Source organism: Prinia subflava, chromosome 3 (assembly GCF_021018805.1).
Source record: "Prinia subflava isolate CZ2003 ecotype Zambia chromosome 3, Cam_Psub_1.2, whole genome shotgun sequence".
Classification (NCBI taxonomy): Eukaryota; Metazoa; Chordata; class Aves; order Passeriformes; family Cisticolidae; genus Prinia; species Prinia subflava.
The window spans coordinates 11,235,713-11,252,635 of NC_086249.1; the positions used below are offsets into that span (position 1 = coordinate 11,235,713).

At 40.3% G+C, this 16,923-nt stretch overlaps 1 protein-coding gene across 1 annotated transcript in view; it reads right to left on the reverse strand.

Moving 5' to 3' along the window:
* Positions 1–16,923, reverse strand: part of ROBO1 (roundabout guidance receptor 1) — a 684,115-nt gene that overhangs the window by 99,508 nt on the left and 567,684 nt on the right. Inside the window, exon 5 of the mRNA XM_063393929.1 lies at positions 11,051–11,208. Coding sequence (XP_063249999.1) covers positions 11,051–11,208 — 158 coding nt within the window. The remainder of the gene's footprint in view (positions 1–11,050; positions 11,209–16,923) is intronic.

A 16,923-nucleotide genomic window follows, 5' to 3' on the forward strand; every position in this document is an offset into this window, starting at 1 on the left:
AGTATTAGCAAGAATTATCCTACAGCTAGATAAAGGAAAAAAGAAGAGGTTTTTTGATTTTGGTTTTTTTTTCCTTTTCCCTTTTAAGGAGGACAACCTCAAGCAGGCAGACTTGGCTCTGCATAATATTACACAGGAGTCTGGAATAACACCCTGCAATGCGTGTGTGAATCCCACACTACTGCACGTGGTGAATATCTGAACTTGGCAGTAAGTAATTGGGAGTATATTATTACCTGGAGAGAGAGAAGTACTCTGTTGGGTTGAGGAAACCCAAGAACTAAAAATTATTATTTTTGAAGTGCTGTGATTTGGACTAGACTTTTCATATAACCAGAAGCATCACAGGAAACTCAGTAAGGCAAAACTATCCAAACAAAGTGAAATAAGCAAAAGTGAAGTTGACAGAACTTTCAAAAAGTAGACCAAAAAATCAAAGCAATCCAAACAAGAAGCTCTAATCATTTACAGCTGTTCAAGGCTCCAAAAACGGGCACCGTTCTTCTCTACTATTTTTATTCTACATTTTTCTTTTGATTGTGAGAACATAATATGTGCAAACTCAGCACAAAGATTGTTGAGGTTTTATTAAACATGCTTTTAGAGTTAGTGTCATTTTTACTTTACAAAAGTAATTCCTAAAATAAGCATGATACACAATAAAGTCTCAGTTAGCAGTTATCCGATATTTAGATTTTAAGTGACAACATGTGGCTGCTGTGGTGTGCAAGCAAGTAGGAATATCAAAAATGCCAAGTACAATCAAATTTATAAGGTTCACAAGAGACTTTCAAGAACAAAAATGTACCTTTTTTTTTTCTCACTCCCATCCCCCAAAACGGAGATGATTTCAGTGTTTGCAAAAGAGCAAACACAGTGAGGAGCTGGGTTCCTTCACTTCGCTGTACAGACTTACCACAAATAGTACATTGATTTCTGCAGGATATCTGTTTATTAAAAGGTTTTTCATGCTTTGCAAATGGAAATATCTCTGTATAAGAGAATAAAATAAACCTAAATACAGTAAAAATAAAGGCTGACAGGTCCAGGAGGCTGCGTGAAAGAACCTTGGAAGGCAGAAAATTTGTAGTGCTGTTTTGCACATTTGGTCTGCAGGGATCCTGAGACCCATCTCCAATGGAATCTACTCTGAACATTCTTTCTGCCTGTACACAGGTTGCCCACTGTGAGTCCTAATGTGTGCCAGACTCATAAAAGCCTAATTTTTTTCAATATTGCTTTGCCACTCATTGTTTTTGCTCCTGAGGAGGAATGAGGGAAGGCACTAAGCAGTCACTAAAGGGCTGGGGAAAACACTGTTTCCAGAAATGGATTTTTTACTTTAGAGGAGAATGTCCACGCTCTACATGTAAGATTTCCCTGCAGCTGATGAAGGGAGGGGAAGGGAAGAATTAGCTTTCTAAGCCCAGTCTTCATTTTTATTGTCTGTAATATAAGCAAAGACTCCTTTCCTGACTGCTTAGAAAAACTAACCAAACAAAAATGTTTCTTTTTCATTAGCAGAATAAAATGAATGAAGAAATAATTTCCCTCCCACATCCTTTTTTCATTTCTCTTATTTATCCAAAAAACCCCCAACAACGTGTCTGTCAGCCAAACAAAACAAAGAATTTACTTTCTCAGCATAATAAATCACCTTTGCTCCTAACCATCCAAATCATAAAGTCCTACACACCCTGGATAGCTCAAGTAACCTAGTCTGAGATAACAACCACCTGGCTTTTTATTATTTTTTAGGGAGAAGATTCCCAGACACCATTTCTATAATTTTACATGGTCCCAGAGGTTCAAAACTCTCAATAAGCCATTTTAACAAGAAAATCCTGATAGTCTAATATCTAGGCCTGTAAACGTCCCAAAACTCAGATATCTAACACATACTCTATTTGCTGCAGGCATTGATTTTCTTTTACTATCTAGGTCATCAGTTCACGACTAGGGACAAAAGAAATCCGTAGAGAATTTCGACTCAATGAGAAATTTCCAAATGCCTCTAAGTCCACTGAGTATCTGCAAAAGAGGCCCATTCTTCTTTGCTTTACTTTCACAATGGAAAGTAGAAATCGGTCTAAAATAAAGCTGACCATAGAAAAATACACCCTTATTTCACATTAAAGAAGTACTTTTCACTACTGCTGGGTGAAACAATACTGAGAAACCAAAGTTATGCATGTCTAATGCTGAACTTTTTTAAGTGGTGAGAAGACAAAAACAGCAGGAGCAAAGGACATCACTGATGCAAAAGAACATTCTTGAAAGTTGTGAGAAAAAACAGAAGGAACAGATACTCTTACAATCTAGGGTCAAATATGATTAGCAATAATTTGATTTATGATGCCAGCAGATGAATGAATGACCATAGGGAACCTTTTAATCTAACACTGAATTACGTTGAGTTTTAATTCCAGTACTTTTGGTTAGTGTGAACACAGTCTATAAATCTGATAAACTCACACAGTGGGAGACAGTGCTTCCATGCATGCCCTTGGGAACACAGGAGGTCAGTTTGGTCCTAAATGCAAAATCTGGCTGCTGTGAGCCAGTACAACCTACAGACCCTGGTGTTCTCCTCAGCTCACAGATGTTTGACACTGGGCCACCTTTTGCCCTGCATTGTGACTATCCCTTAATTCCAGAGACCAGCACAACCCTTCGGAGATGTCTGCTGGGAAGACATCATCAAGTGTCAACCCATACATGGTTTACCCTATCCAGCACAGAAGATTCAGGGTTAATAATGAGCCATTTAAACCAATTAGAACAATGCTGGGCATCGAGCACAACCCAAACACTTGAGACTAGTTGGCTTTTTCCTCGCCGTTTTCTTACAGCAAATGGAGAACGCACCTTAAAGAAGTATTTGGGACAGCTGACGCATCCAGGGGAGGGCAACAAGGCTTGGAACACAAGCCCTGTGAGGAACCACTGAGGGAGCTGGGGTTGTTTAGCCTGGAGAAAAAGAGACTCAAGAGTGACCTTATCACTCTCTACAACTCCCTGAAAGGTGGCTGTAGTCAGGTGGGCATTGGTCTCTTTCTCCAGGCAGCAACTTCCAGAAAGAGAGGACACAGTCTTAAGCTGCGTCAAGGGAAATACAGGTTGGACGTTAGGAGTGATAAAGTACTGGAATTGTCTGCCCGGGGAGGTGGTGCAGTCACCATCCCTGGGTGTGTTTGTAAAAAGACTGGATGTGGCACTCGGTGCTGTGGTTTAGTTGAGGTGTTAGGGCTGGGCTGGACTTGATGATCTTAAAGGTTTCTTCCAACCCAGTGATTCTGTGATTCTGCAACATCCACATGGGCATTTTCAGGCCGTTTGCCTTGGTTTGGCACACGGACAGAGACACCAAGCTCCTGTTTCCCGCAGTGCCAGGGTGCTGTGTGGCCGTGTCAGCCCCGCGCGGCGCCGCGCGCCCCAGCCTGTCTCGCAGCAGGGCTCGTGAGCCTGGGCTGGGAGCCTCATGAGCCCCTGCCAGATGAGTGCTGGGCCATCCACAGCCAGCCCAGAGCTCACACCTGCCTGACAGCATCTGCACAGCCACGCCCTTCAAAGGGCAAACCTGAAACGCAGGCTGCATCTCAGGGGGGAATCTTGTCATAGGTGACGATTTCCAATCCACACCAGCGTGCAGAATTCGAGCCCTCGCTCTTGGCAGCTGTGATCAGGGCTGGAAACTGCTCGTGGATGTGTTAGAGATGAGAAGTTTTGTTTCAAAGGGCCGAAAATTTCTGAAAAATGAAGTGAGGATGGTCAGAGTCCAAGCAGGATGGAAGAAGTGAAAGAGGGAAATGGATACAAAAATAAAAGTCCATGTGATATTTCTCCACTTCACGTAGCTCAGGCTGTTCATCAGATTTTTTTCAACCTTCCAAGGTGAGCGTGGTGTTCTGCAGAAGGTAATGTTTTTTATGGCTCAGCCAAACTCCAACACACAACACACGAAACAATGAGATAAATGATAATCTAAGACTAATGGACCACTGAAAAGAGCTTGGGTATGCCTATGATAATTTAAAAACAAATTACATGAGAAGCAGCAGCGTAGCAGAAGATACCCGGAGAGCCTTTTGTTTTAACGGAGAGTAGTTGTGCAGATGTGGAAACCTGAGTGGTTTAGACACGGCAGGGGAAGAGAGGCAGGCATGCAGACAGAATTGAGGGGAAAAATGGGAAAGGTGTCCTCATGCTAAGGCAGGAGACAGCACAAGCACTTGGCACGGAAAAGGAGGGAGAGGTGATCCAGAAGACACATTTTGAAAGATTTGTGGAATCTGCAGAGCAAAGAGATTTCAGCAGGAGCAACAGGGACCCTGAAACAGAGTTTTAAGTGTGAACATAGAACAATGGTGTAACATTTGGAAAAAAAACAAGGAGAAGAAACATCAGGATTTAGAGGAATTCTCACTATACTCTGGGACAGCTGTGTGGTAACAAATTGTTTTTCATTTTTTTTTTTTCCCTCCTGGGGTGCCAAATTAACTCACAGCAGCTTCAGCTGTGTCACCTGGGAAAACAATATTAAGACCAGAATATAAATCATTAACAAAAAACTACTCTTGATCCTTGAGGAAGCCACCATTGTAGGGATCAGCAGATGAAATAAAAAGAGAGGTAGAGAGGGAAGCCAATGCTCCCAGGGAGCAAGAAAAAGGACTTGGAAGAAAGGAAATTGCTGGGAGGCAGCACATATTGGGAATCAGAAGAAAAAATACACTTCTCTTTCTAACCCTCTTGGGGCCTATAGGAATTTGCTGCTTGCCCTTTAATCTGCCCCAAAAAAGAAAAACAATTAAAATGAAATAAAACCCTGAACTGTAAGTCCTTGCTCCCTGCCTTCCCCTCACCCCCACTGCTTTGTGTGCTGTGCACCCAGGCCATGATCTCTCATGCAGCTCTCCACAGCAGAGGCAATATTACCATTAGAATTACAGCTCCTACAGGAGTGTGCATTCTTTTGCCGTGTCTCTAAAATACAGAATTTGGGGAAACAAAGGTGTTAAGAGATTAACGATCAATAAATCAATGAAAAAGAGAGGAGCCCAGGAGGAAAACCGAAGAGAAATGGAGAAGAAAGAAATAAGGATAAACATCCTGAATTCATTTGGAGTGGCACTGCAACAGTATGGTTTCTGTCAGGAGCATTGCTGTAGTAATGGGTCAAGACTGTTACTCCACACAAAACACCCCAACAAATTCAATCAGGTTTTTTTTTTTTTTTTTTCATTTCTCTTGATTCCCTACCCCATTGCAATTTTCCCTGCAATTTAACTTTAGAAAGAACGACCCTTTCCTAAAGAGGGAATTAATTTCTGCTCTTTCCACTGTTCCCTCCAATACTAACAACTTTCTCTTTTCCTTGTTAACTGACAGTCGTAGCAATTTCTTCCACTTCCTTTTTCTTTTTTCTTATGACCAAGGCCACGTTGGGATCCACCTATGTAGTTTTACATTTGCCAAAGCACAATGAGGCTATGACTGGTCTCCACCAAGAAAAATGAATGTAGCTCTCTGTGACAATTCATTAACAAAAAAATTGGGGAAATCACATGAAACATCTTCCTGTGGATGCTACTGTTAAAGGAAGTTTTCCTGTCACAACAGAAGATCAGAAAGCTTTGTTTTCACATTTTGAAAAACATTTTCATCATTCACTCATGTAAAAATAGCATTGTGTAAGATCCAATAAATGCTGTGCATTTGTGATGTAGTATTTAAGGGCCAGGAAAGGAGATGGGAATTGAAATTTAAGTTGCAGCTCATCTAAAATAAGAGTGTAAGTCATTCAAAACTGTTGATGTCACAAGACAGCCACACAAAAAAGGAATGAAAACCTGTATGCATAATTCATCTTGTAACTTTGATCTTTAAACCTAAGAAACTTGAACAAGGAAAGATAAATGGCTTCTCAAGCTTTTTCTTTTAAAAATCAAATGAGGATGATTCAGGATAAATGAGAGATAAGAGTTAATACGAAAGAGAGGGAAATTGCAATCACAGTGCTGTGTGGAAGTTTCAATGGAAAGGCTTTGCTTTTTGTATTCAATTACAAAGGATTTCTTTCTTAGGTACCAGCATCCTTTTTCATGTATATGTAAAAGATTTTACCTATTAAAATTTCATGTTCAGCATGCATAGCTTTTTCCTTCTACCACCTATACCATGACTTGACGTGAACGATTAGGAAGCTTTCTGAAGCAAAGGCTACTAGTGGTCATGGGGCAGGAAACAGACTCAGCTGTGAAATCCTGACCTCCCAACCTGGCTCAAACATCAGCTTGGTCTGGAGTTTATGCAAGATATGTCCACTTTCTCCCACTGAGAACGCACTGATAATTACAGGCACTCTGACTGCATCCTGGTTTCACTGAGGCTTCATCAATTATGCAGGCCCTGCTGCTAAAACATAAGACAAATTGATAGATCCAAAAGCACATGGAGGTTGCCCTGCCTAGATGGGAGAGCCACAAAATCCTCTTTGAATGCTCTGTGCTCCTGAGAGTTTGTAATTATTGCCAGGTTTTGCCTAAAGATATGCTCAAAGGCCCCACCATCTTGGTTAGATTACTGATGTCAGCATCTTACAGAGAGACAGTCGCATTTGGGATGCACAAAGAAGACAGAGCAGCAACGCAGCTCCTCGAGGGAGGCTCTGAGCAAACCTGACACAGGCATCACCAATCACAGCTCACCAGCCATTCCCAGCAACAGCAAAGCCCAGGGATGAACGCCTTGGCTTCACAGCATGCTGCAGGAGGGTTTGCTTATCTGAGCTTCCAAATTGTTACCTCCTCACAAGCAGATGTCACTAATCGGGTGACAGAGACAGACAGGCTGGGTGGATGTGAGCATATGTGATGAGATGGAGGAAATGGCTGGGGAATTAGGTGAAAATGTCATGGTGGGGTGTGTGTTAGGAGGGCAAGGCGAACACCATTTGAAAAGCAGTGGGATGTTTCTGGAGTACTGAGAAGTGAATGGAGGCACACTGAATCAACAGGCTTACAAGCAACCAATATTCACTGTGAGTACTGTGAGTGCCTGAGCAAGTCACTGCTAATGGCACTCGCAGCCACTGACACTCTGCCAACTGCATCCAGACAGAATACATTTGGAAAGGCCAAACCCACTGATTACAGCAGTCAGCAGAAACTGCACTGATTGCACTTCCTCCCCAGCCCGAGGGAATGCAAACTCACAGCTTTTGGCACCAAGGTGACACACGTGGCTGTGTCCTAATGACGCTGTGCTGCCATGCAAAAGAGATGGCTAGACTGATGGGGCAGGCATCCTGGGAAGGATACCTGGAAGCCTGGAGCCCTGGCCTAGATCCTTGCTCCAAGCAGTGGGCGGGTATGAACTTCACCAGTGCCAAATGGGTAAACACCAAGAAGGGCTGGAAACAGAACCAGGAACTTCCCCACCCTGGTGCGCTCCCTTCTCTTACTCTCACAGACAACACCTTGCAGCTTCTTTCTCCACCAAGTCTCAGCTCCAAGAGGAGTGTCACACGGCCTGTCCTAGTGCAGATGGATCACACAGAAACTGGAAAAATACATTTGTGCTTTCCGCTGTTTGCAGTGAGAAATTAGAGCTATTTACCATGCTGAGCTGAGGCACTCCTTCTCAACTATGTATATAGCAGGAGGGATTCCTGATTCCACAGTAATCCCAGGAGAAAAATCAACTAGACGAGCATGGAATCATACTAGTTCTGCTCTCTCCTCATAACTGTTTTCCAAGTCAATAAATTAAGCTAAAGGTAAGTGTTTGCTTCTCAGGCAAGACTGGTCCAGCTTCATTTGTAATATTTGGGGAGGGATGAGCCACACCAAGCATTTGCTTTCATACCATGGTGTACAGAACACACAGGAGGAAAATCATGTTGAGCCCAAAGGCACTGAGAAAACTTTTTCTAGACAACACATGCAAGAGTAGAGAGAAGAAATATTTTGCTGACAATTCTTCATCAGGTTCACCCAACAGACATTTGTGCATTGCAGAGCCTGCACCAAGTGTCTAAAACTGGGCACTACCGGGAGAGCTGTGCTCAAATAAAATGTCTGCTTCTATAAACCCCTTCACAGACAGCTCTGGCCTCACCCGCAACTTTCATTTCCTATTTGTTCCATTCCCCTGACCTGAAACCTGAAAGACATATACATTTTTTTCCTCTTCAAAGCACATTTATGGACCAAAAATATGAAAATACTGATTTTTATTATCTCACCTACATGAACACATTGATTTCCTAAACTCTACTTAGGACAAAATAATATTTTCTTTTCATTGCATTCCTGAGGAAGTCATGCCTTAACTTGGATCTTATTTATCTGCTATTTATCTACATCTTTTGCGTCAAACTCTCAGTCAGGAACGGAGCTTTCAGTTCTGTCTCTCTGGCACTCTTAGTACTCACTCCGAAAAGTCCAGTTTTTCTGACTCACAGATGACACTGGCATTGCAGAGGAGAAAAAATGCTTCCATATATTAAAAATGAAGTTGCTTCATGGAGATACCATCTTCTTGCAGCAAGTAGAGATATGAATCAAAAAAGGTGTCAAGCATCATGCCTTATCCAGAAAAAGTACAGTCTTAATGTTTATTTACATCTCTTGTCAGAATGGAAAGAAAATGTAAAGAAATGCTTCACACAGCCTTTGACACTTACAGAACTCTTAAAATTGTAATGAGTCAAAGATCAACAAACCTGTAAAGATGAAAACTGGAAATGCTTTAGACGTAGAGCCACTGAAGATCTTCATTTTTAAATGCCCACTGGTATTACATATGCATTGAACACCAAGACATAGTTTGACATTTCCTGATCTGCTAATTTCATGGCTTAAAAAGAGGAAAGTCACACTTGTATTATGGAAATTTACTGCCACTGAGTCAATCAAAATTTTGCCACCACATAAAGGTAGGTGCTCATTTTAAATATAGACACTTAATTAAAAAGAAAAAAAAAAGAAACCTGTCACTTAAACCCCATCAATTTCATCCCTATTTCAGCTTTTGTACTCTTCTAGATTTTTTTTTTCATTTCTGTTGCCAAACTGAAATAGAAGTGTCTTTAAGGAGATAAATTAACAGAAATGGAATTATTCTAAGTCAGCTTTCACAATCAGCATTTCATTCCCACCTGCCCTTGATCAAGTAGTCCACTGCAGGTCCCAATCCCCCCTCCCCTCCCAGCCACCAGCAAGGCCATACAGATGGCTGCAAAGCTGCAATGTGGTACCTCTGAATGCACATTTATCCACCTGGCAAGATCCTGCTGCAGCTGTGAGAGGATGCAAATCCACATGACAATGTTGCTTCAGGCTCTCTGGCCTGTGTGAGGAAGCACCCATGGTATCAAAAGTGCTGCTGAGGACAATGCCAGGCACATGTGACATGGATGGACAGGGCTGAGCTGGGCTGTGGCAGCTCTGTTGATACACCTTGGAAACAAAACCTGATTTGGGTACCTGAGACAAGTGTGTATCTACACCTACATCAAAACTCACTTTGTTTGTTTGCTTTTGGGAGGTGACATTGATAATGCACAGCAACTCTGCCAGGTGAGATGGTGAAAAAAATACTGTGTGGGTGAGCATTTGATACAAACACCAGAAAATAAAACCAAACGGAGGGGCTTTATTTCATCCTAAGAAAAGCTTTAATAACTGCAGGTGACACTGCCAGTCAGAGATAGCTACTCTTGTTCTGGGTATGTCTTTGTTCTGGCAGCTGGAACAGTTTTCATGTGTAACAAAAGAAAAGTACTTAATAGGCAACACCTGAAAATCCTTCGAGAGAATAAACTACAGCAATAAAAAATACAAGTTTAGAAAGCACTTCCTGGAGAAAAAGCATAGGTAGCACTGGAATCTTCTCTTTATCTCAGGTCAATTGACTTGTCATGGTTGGAAGGAGATTTGAAAAGGAAATTGCAAGTTCTTAGCAAGTATGATTGGAGGAATAGAGTTAATAGCCAGCAATCAGTGTAGGTTGGGTAGGGTACTTAAAAATTTAAATGTATGCATACGCCACAACTGCAGAATGCCTGGGCTTTGTCTTGTTTGTAAAAAATAAATGGAATAACAGGCAATTTCAATCTCAAACCAGAATGGTAATTTTATACTTAGGTTGCTGGTATCTAAGAGTACTTCCATTAAACATTTCCCTTCTTTCAGTATGTGATTGAGGAATGTAAATGGTATGTGCCTCTAATCCCGCTTTAAACTAGAAATCTTTGCAGTACCAACAGGACAGTATGGGCTTTCAGATGATACAGTTTCTCCCATGTGGAAAGATGTTTCTCCTACCACCATGTTGGAAGCAAATAAATGATTTTTGAACTCCATTTTTCAGTGCCATTTCTGCAAGATGTTTAGGTTCAGCAGCTTACTGTTTCAAAAGGATAGTTTTATGATTTGAGAAGCTGCTTTAGCCATGCTCTTGAATAGTCGTGCATTCAGCAAGCTACAGATGAGTATGACAACATTTCTAATGAAAAATCAGATTTATTTAAGATAGTGGGATAAACCATTATCTCTCTAAAGAAATGTGTCTGTGTCCCCAAACCCTTTTTATCCTTTCTCATACAACACACAACTTTCCTGCGTGTGTTATTTTCAACAGAATTACAAAAGATCTCACTGACACTACTTGTAGTTTCTCTTTCCAACCAAAGGCAGATATTACAGGCTGCAGAAATTTGTAGGTGGATAAAAGGTAAGAAAATTATAGGACGGTGATGAGTATAATGAATTTCATTTCCACAAGCTTCTAATTCTTCCGAGGAAGAGAAGAACATGGGTTTTGCATTGGCCTCTTTAACAAACAAATGCATACCCTGCAATGAAGCACTAGGAAGATGACAGGTTACATTCCAAGCTAAATGCAAACCAGCCCTTGCCTGTGAGGCAAGGAAAGGACACATCCCAGAAAGGACAGCACAGCCAGAGATGCCCACATGCTCAAGAGACAAGAAATTTTGGAGTAGCTGAGCATTGTGTGGTTTGGAAAAACTTTTTACACTTACTGTAATTCTCTCATCTTTGTCATCTAGAGGGGTCCCATCTTTCTTCCATGATATAGTGGGCTCTGGGTGACCTCTCGGGGGCTGGCATTCCATCACTGCAGGTTCCCCCACAGCCACCATGACATCTGACGGATTTTGTCTGAAGTCATCCCGTAGAACTGAAAGAATAAAGGCAACGAAGCAAAAAATTACTCAATAATATACTAACAGTGCAGCAAAGTGTTTTGTATCGGCCTTTAATTGTGCTGTTGTCACTGTATTTTACATTAACAAACAGATCAGGTAATCAACAGAGCTGGAGAGGGATTTTCTACAAGAGCATGTTGGGAGAGAACTAGAGGTAATGGCTTTGAATTGAAAGAGGGCAGGTTTAGATTAAATATTAGGAAGAAATTCTTTACTGTGCAGGTGGCAAGGCCCTGGCACAGACTGGCTGGAGGGGCTGTGGCTGCTCCATCCCTGGAAGTGTCCAGGGCCAGGCTGGATGGGCTCTGAGCAACCTGGTCTGTGGAAGATGTCCCTGCCCATGGCAGGGAGCTGGAACAAGATGATCTTTAAGGTCCCTCCCAACACAAAGCATTCTATGATTCCTGTCACAGTTGAAGCTGGCACAGTACTTTCTGCTCAGGTAGAATGTGACTTGGGGGAAGCTCTGCAGGGGTTGTTTCCTGTCCCTTTTTTCCTGAGACACCAGGTCAGCCTGCCAGGAACTCAGAGGTTTACGGCTAAAGGTTGGCCACTGGCCATACAGATTGTACCCATCCCTGAATTATGGGCAAAAATTCATGAACTAAATGACTCAGTGCTTTGATGACATTACAAATCACTAAACATTCGTCCAGCCTTAGCCAAACTCATCTTTGCAATGTGGCTTGTGTCTTTTTAAAGAAAAATATTCAAATGTGTCTTTTTAAAGAAAAATATTAAAAATCTTTCCTGATCGCTGGTGGTTGTTGTTCCTTAGCCTAAACCATGACCACATCCTTATTTAGAAGTCAATTTTACCACCTTTGCACACAAAGAAACATTTTCATTGTGGCTTCATTACTAGAATTTGTCCTTTCTCATCAAGTGGCCAAGCCCAGGCCTAGGAAACTCTGGTTTCCTCCAGTCATCCACTATGGATTTTATCAATAGCTGTGTGATTATTTTTCTTTCTGGGGAAGGACAGACATCATCCTGTGCTCGACAGACCACTACACAGGGACACGGTTTAGCAGAATAATGGCATTCCAAAGCCTTGGCAAGTAAGTGGCATTAGGTTTAATCTAAAAATAAATAACTCAAATGATAACAAACATAACATTTTAGTCCTCTCCGCTGCCGTTCCTCCATCAACACTGAACAAAGGACAGGGTGATGGAAAAGCACACTATGCCCAGAGGATTCTCAGGATTTTTACAGAGCTGGATGCCACTCTTGCTACCTACAACAATCTTGTGTCAACAGTAAATAATGCCAAGAAGCTGCAGCACAAAATATATCTCTCTCTATATAGATATATATATATTTATCTTCCAAGCCGAGGACCCCAGATGCCTGGACATTCACTACTGAACAGGGGCTTGGCTGTTAATGCTGCTTCAAGGGGAGGTGAGATTTACTGTCAGCTGTTAATGAATGTGGTTGTCCTTTCAGATTGGCAGGTGCAGTGCTACCACCAAGGCAGCCCTGTCTGTAAGGTCTTTCATGCTGGTAAGGCCTTCTAAAATGATCTGGGGGCAAATGGGTCACCTGCGTTGGGACAGAGGTATGTACACCTTCCTCACATCTGCTTTTATCATAACGTAATACACAACTGGGAAAGTTCCACATTGATACAGAAATGCAGGCGGGAATCAAAAACAACAAATAAAGAATATTTTGCCACTATTCTAGATAAAGGACAGAAATTCCAGAAACAACAAAGAATTTCTGTGCATCAAAAAGACTTAAATATAGTACAGATGTCACCAAACATTTGAATTTACTGATCCCCTTTTACACTGAAGCACTCACATTTCTAATATTTCAGTCCAGTTACTGAAATTTCTGGATGCCCTGGAAAAACAAGTTATACTAATGCTCTGAAAGAGGCTAGTCAAGGATAAAATGTCTCTATCATATTAACAATACAAACTAAGAGAACAGAACTATAGGACTTAAAGAAGATAGTATAGAATAATTTAGATTGGAAGGAGTCCCTGGAGGTCAATAAGTCTACAACAAAAATGAGATGCTTTTGAATGACCATGTCCTCTTGGATAGACTAGCTCTCTTCAACAGATGTAGTATTCAGAACTTATTTTTTAAAAAAACAAAAGCAAACAAACAAAAACCAACAACAAACAAACAAAACAAACAAAACAAAAAAACCAAACCAAAAAAACCCTAAAACCCATCACAACAAATAAAACATGTACCTATTTCTCAGTGTACAAAAGCCTGAGAAAGCATGCTCCACCTAAGACCAAAGTATTTCTCTCCCTGAAGGCAAGACTCCTGGATATCTTCCTTCTATGAACTTGGGAAAAATTGAAAATATTTTCAGCTCTAACATCATGTTTTTAAAAAGGGGAACGATGTCATTTTTAGTTATTCAGAAAGGTAAGCCAAGAGATCAATCCTTTAAATTTCTTTCTGCTTTCAACAAAACTTTCAACACACATTCTCTTACATCTTCCTTACTATATTCCCTTATGTATTAATGCACCAAAATTGCACTTCAAATTAATTTTTGGTTATGGAAGTGTTACAACACTACTCACATACACTGAAAACATCACACATCCTTGTTCCACTTATACTGGATTTGGTGTTAACAGCCAAAGACAATTTCTTGAACCCTCAAGCCAGACGCATGGATCGCTATAAATCACGTAGTACAAACAGCTGGACACTGCTTCTACTGAAGTCCAAGAATTTTTTCTGTTTAATACTTTAGAGAGTTAATCTGGCTTGAAGCCACTGATAGTATTATTTTTTTCCCCACTTCTTCAAATTAAAGAACATTAAAGAAGACGACACAGAAGTTGCCCTAAGTTACCAACCCCTCCCTCCCACAGATGCAGTTCCCAGTGCCAACAGCACATGAAAGTGCAGAAGGGTTGATTTGCTATGCCAGTGTTCAACTGCAACACAAAAAAGGAGTGTTTTGGCCATGAGTAAGAAGCCTCTTATTACTGCTGAAGATTGCATCACTTGGACAAATTTAAGAGACACATTAAAAAAAGCAGCCTGAAGTTTAAAAAAAAAATTAAATCAAGCGATCTTAATAAAGCATAAGTGCTTTTCAAGTCTCAAAGACCTCATAAATGTAAGAGAAAGGACTATCAGATAGCACCTCAGATGGCTTTAGCACCTTTGCAGCAACAAAGAAGTCCAGCACTTACATAATAAAACCAAATTACTTCTGCAATTTCTACACTCCTTAGTCTTATAATAGCTTGACAAGCATAGCACCTTGCCTGCAGAACAAGGCCTTTCACAAACCAACCAGTTCTTAATAGAATGCCTAGGAGGACATCAAAGGTCCACGCCACAGATACTTCAAAACAAGTATTTTTTTTTCTCATTTACTATGAATTATTTTGGCTCTAAAATCACTTAATGAAATGCTAACAAAATGTAATCCATTAGAGATTACTCCACAGATAGCAATCGTAATTATTTTTGCAGCTGTAAAGTAGATACATGCTCTGTTTTGTTTGCCTCAGGCCCTGGCAATCTTGCACAAAGTTATAAATATAAAATTTTCACCCCTTACTGAAAAAAACCCTTTTTCTTTGCTATTTGTCATAGTCAAAGCTCACTGTATATTGAGAAAACATTTCCTTTAAGTTATATTAGAAGTATACTTTGCAATCCACTACAGCAAATGCTTCTTGTCACCAAACAGGGAAATTTCACCTCTTTCTATACATATGCAGCTGGAATTAAAAAAAAAATAAAAATTAAGAGGGCATTTGATTTTTTTTCCATTTTTAAAAGAACCTTCATAGATGTAACACTCTCCTCCCCATTTCTGCCAGGCCTTGGTTAAGGTTTTTTAGCATTTTACCTAGTATTTTCTGAAATCCAATGAAGGATGACTGTAACCATCATCACATCACAGCTGGGACAACTCTATGATCTTGCTGTGTGAACGTGCTGAACTATTCAGGTCCAAAAGCAACTTCTGTAGCTCCACTCAAAAGTCAACTGCTCACACAACTACTAAAGAGTTTTACTTTCCCCAGAGACTCTTTCTCAGGGAAGGAGGAGACTGGCAACCACTTGAGGATAAATTTTTATTGATAAGGAACATTAATTTTTATTGATAAGCAGAGATGGCACCAAAACAGTGCTTTGCAAAATGCAGCACTTTCAGTGCTTTCTTTTAAAGTTCTTTGTTGCCTACTATGAAAAAGAGTAGGGAGACACTACTGGGTCAAATGGGAGGAAGATAGGCAGGATTTTTTTTGCCTGTATTAACTGTAGATAATTCAGAAACATTTCTTTGCAGTTTATCTTTAAATAACTGTGATTTGAAAGGGATATATAAAATGCAAGATAAAGCAACCAGAAAGTTCTAGTCAATACTTGAAAAAGAACAAATTTGTAAGGAACACACTAATTGCCATCAGACATTGTGGATATCATGCCTTAACAGGTGGTATCATTTAAGATCTGGAAATCAGAGAATTTCCTGAAAATTTTGATTACAGGTCTGTTCTAGTCCAGATACTTCATGCTAGATCAGTTCAAAGCAGTGCACCAAAATATATCTGGGATCCCTTATCAACCAAGATCTTACAGCCACGGTCACCCAGTGAACAGAGGAGGAGGGAAATGATGATACTTGTGCTACAAGTTTCTGAATCAGACCAAGGCAATTTTAATCCATTTTAATTCGTATAAAAAGGCATCATTCAGACTTGCTTCCCATTAACACTCTTGCACCATCCCACACAAAACACAGTATTTTGCAAGTCTGCTTCATAAAGAGAGACTGGTGAGGCAAAGTGTGGCACAATTATTTAACAGAAGACATCCCAACAAACTCCACTCTTTCAGCATGAAGATAATTCAAATTTCTTTGAATAGTAGCATGTGCCTCAAAAGTGGTGGAAAAAGAAAGTGAAATAAACAGAAGAAATTATCATAATGTTTCTTTGAAAAACAACTAGACATCAGTTAATGAGCAAGTTTTCAAGAGCAAACAAAACCCTCCTGACATCAAACAAGCTAAATACAACCTTAGTGGCCCACTGCCCTGCCTTTTGGCTGATTTTGTTAAAAGTTGCAACAGATTTTAAATCTTCTTTAATATCCGTCAATTCTATTATTTTCATTCCTTTAAATATATAAAAAGTATTTCCGTGTTTCTCTTTTCCTCCCCAACAAAAGAGCAGTATTTACACACTAAGTTTCCACCTAATACTTCATTTGACTAATAAAGTATGATGAACTAAACAACAAAACTGAGAGCTTGCTTTAAAAGCCTGTAAGATAAGGAAAACAAAAATAAGATTCAGGAGGTTATATAAATATTCTAATCCCATGAAACTGTAATCAAAGAGAAACTAATTATTGCTTAGTCAGGATTGAGCTGTTATTCAAAAGCAGAACTCTTCCTGTAATTTAGGATCAGCAATGATCCCTTTTCCCCACTAACTACTGAACTTGTAATTCAAATTTACTGAGACACACCAGACATTTTTGGCATTCAAATATAAGATGGTTGTCAGTTGGAACACTGTTTCAAACCAGGTGCTTAATTTTAATTATAACTAACTTAAGCATCAGCCAGAATTATGGTACCTTGTTTAAAGACTTTGCTGGCATGAAATTTATACAGATGTCAGGATATAAATTTAATACATGCATGCCACTAACAGGAAAGTGTTAGAGCA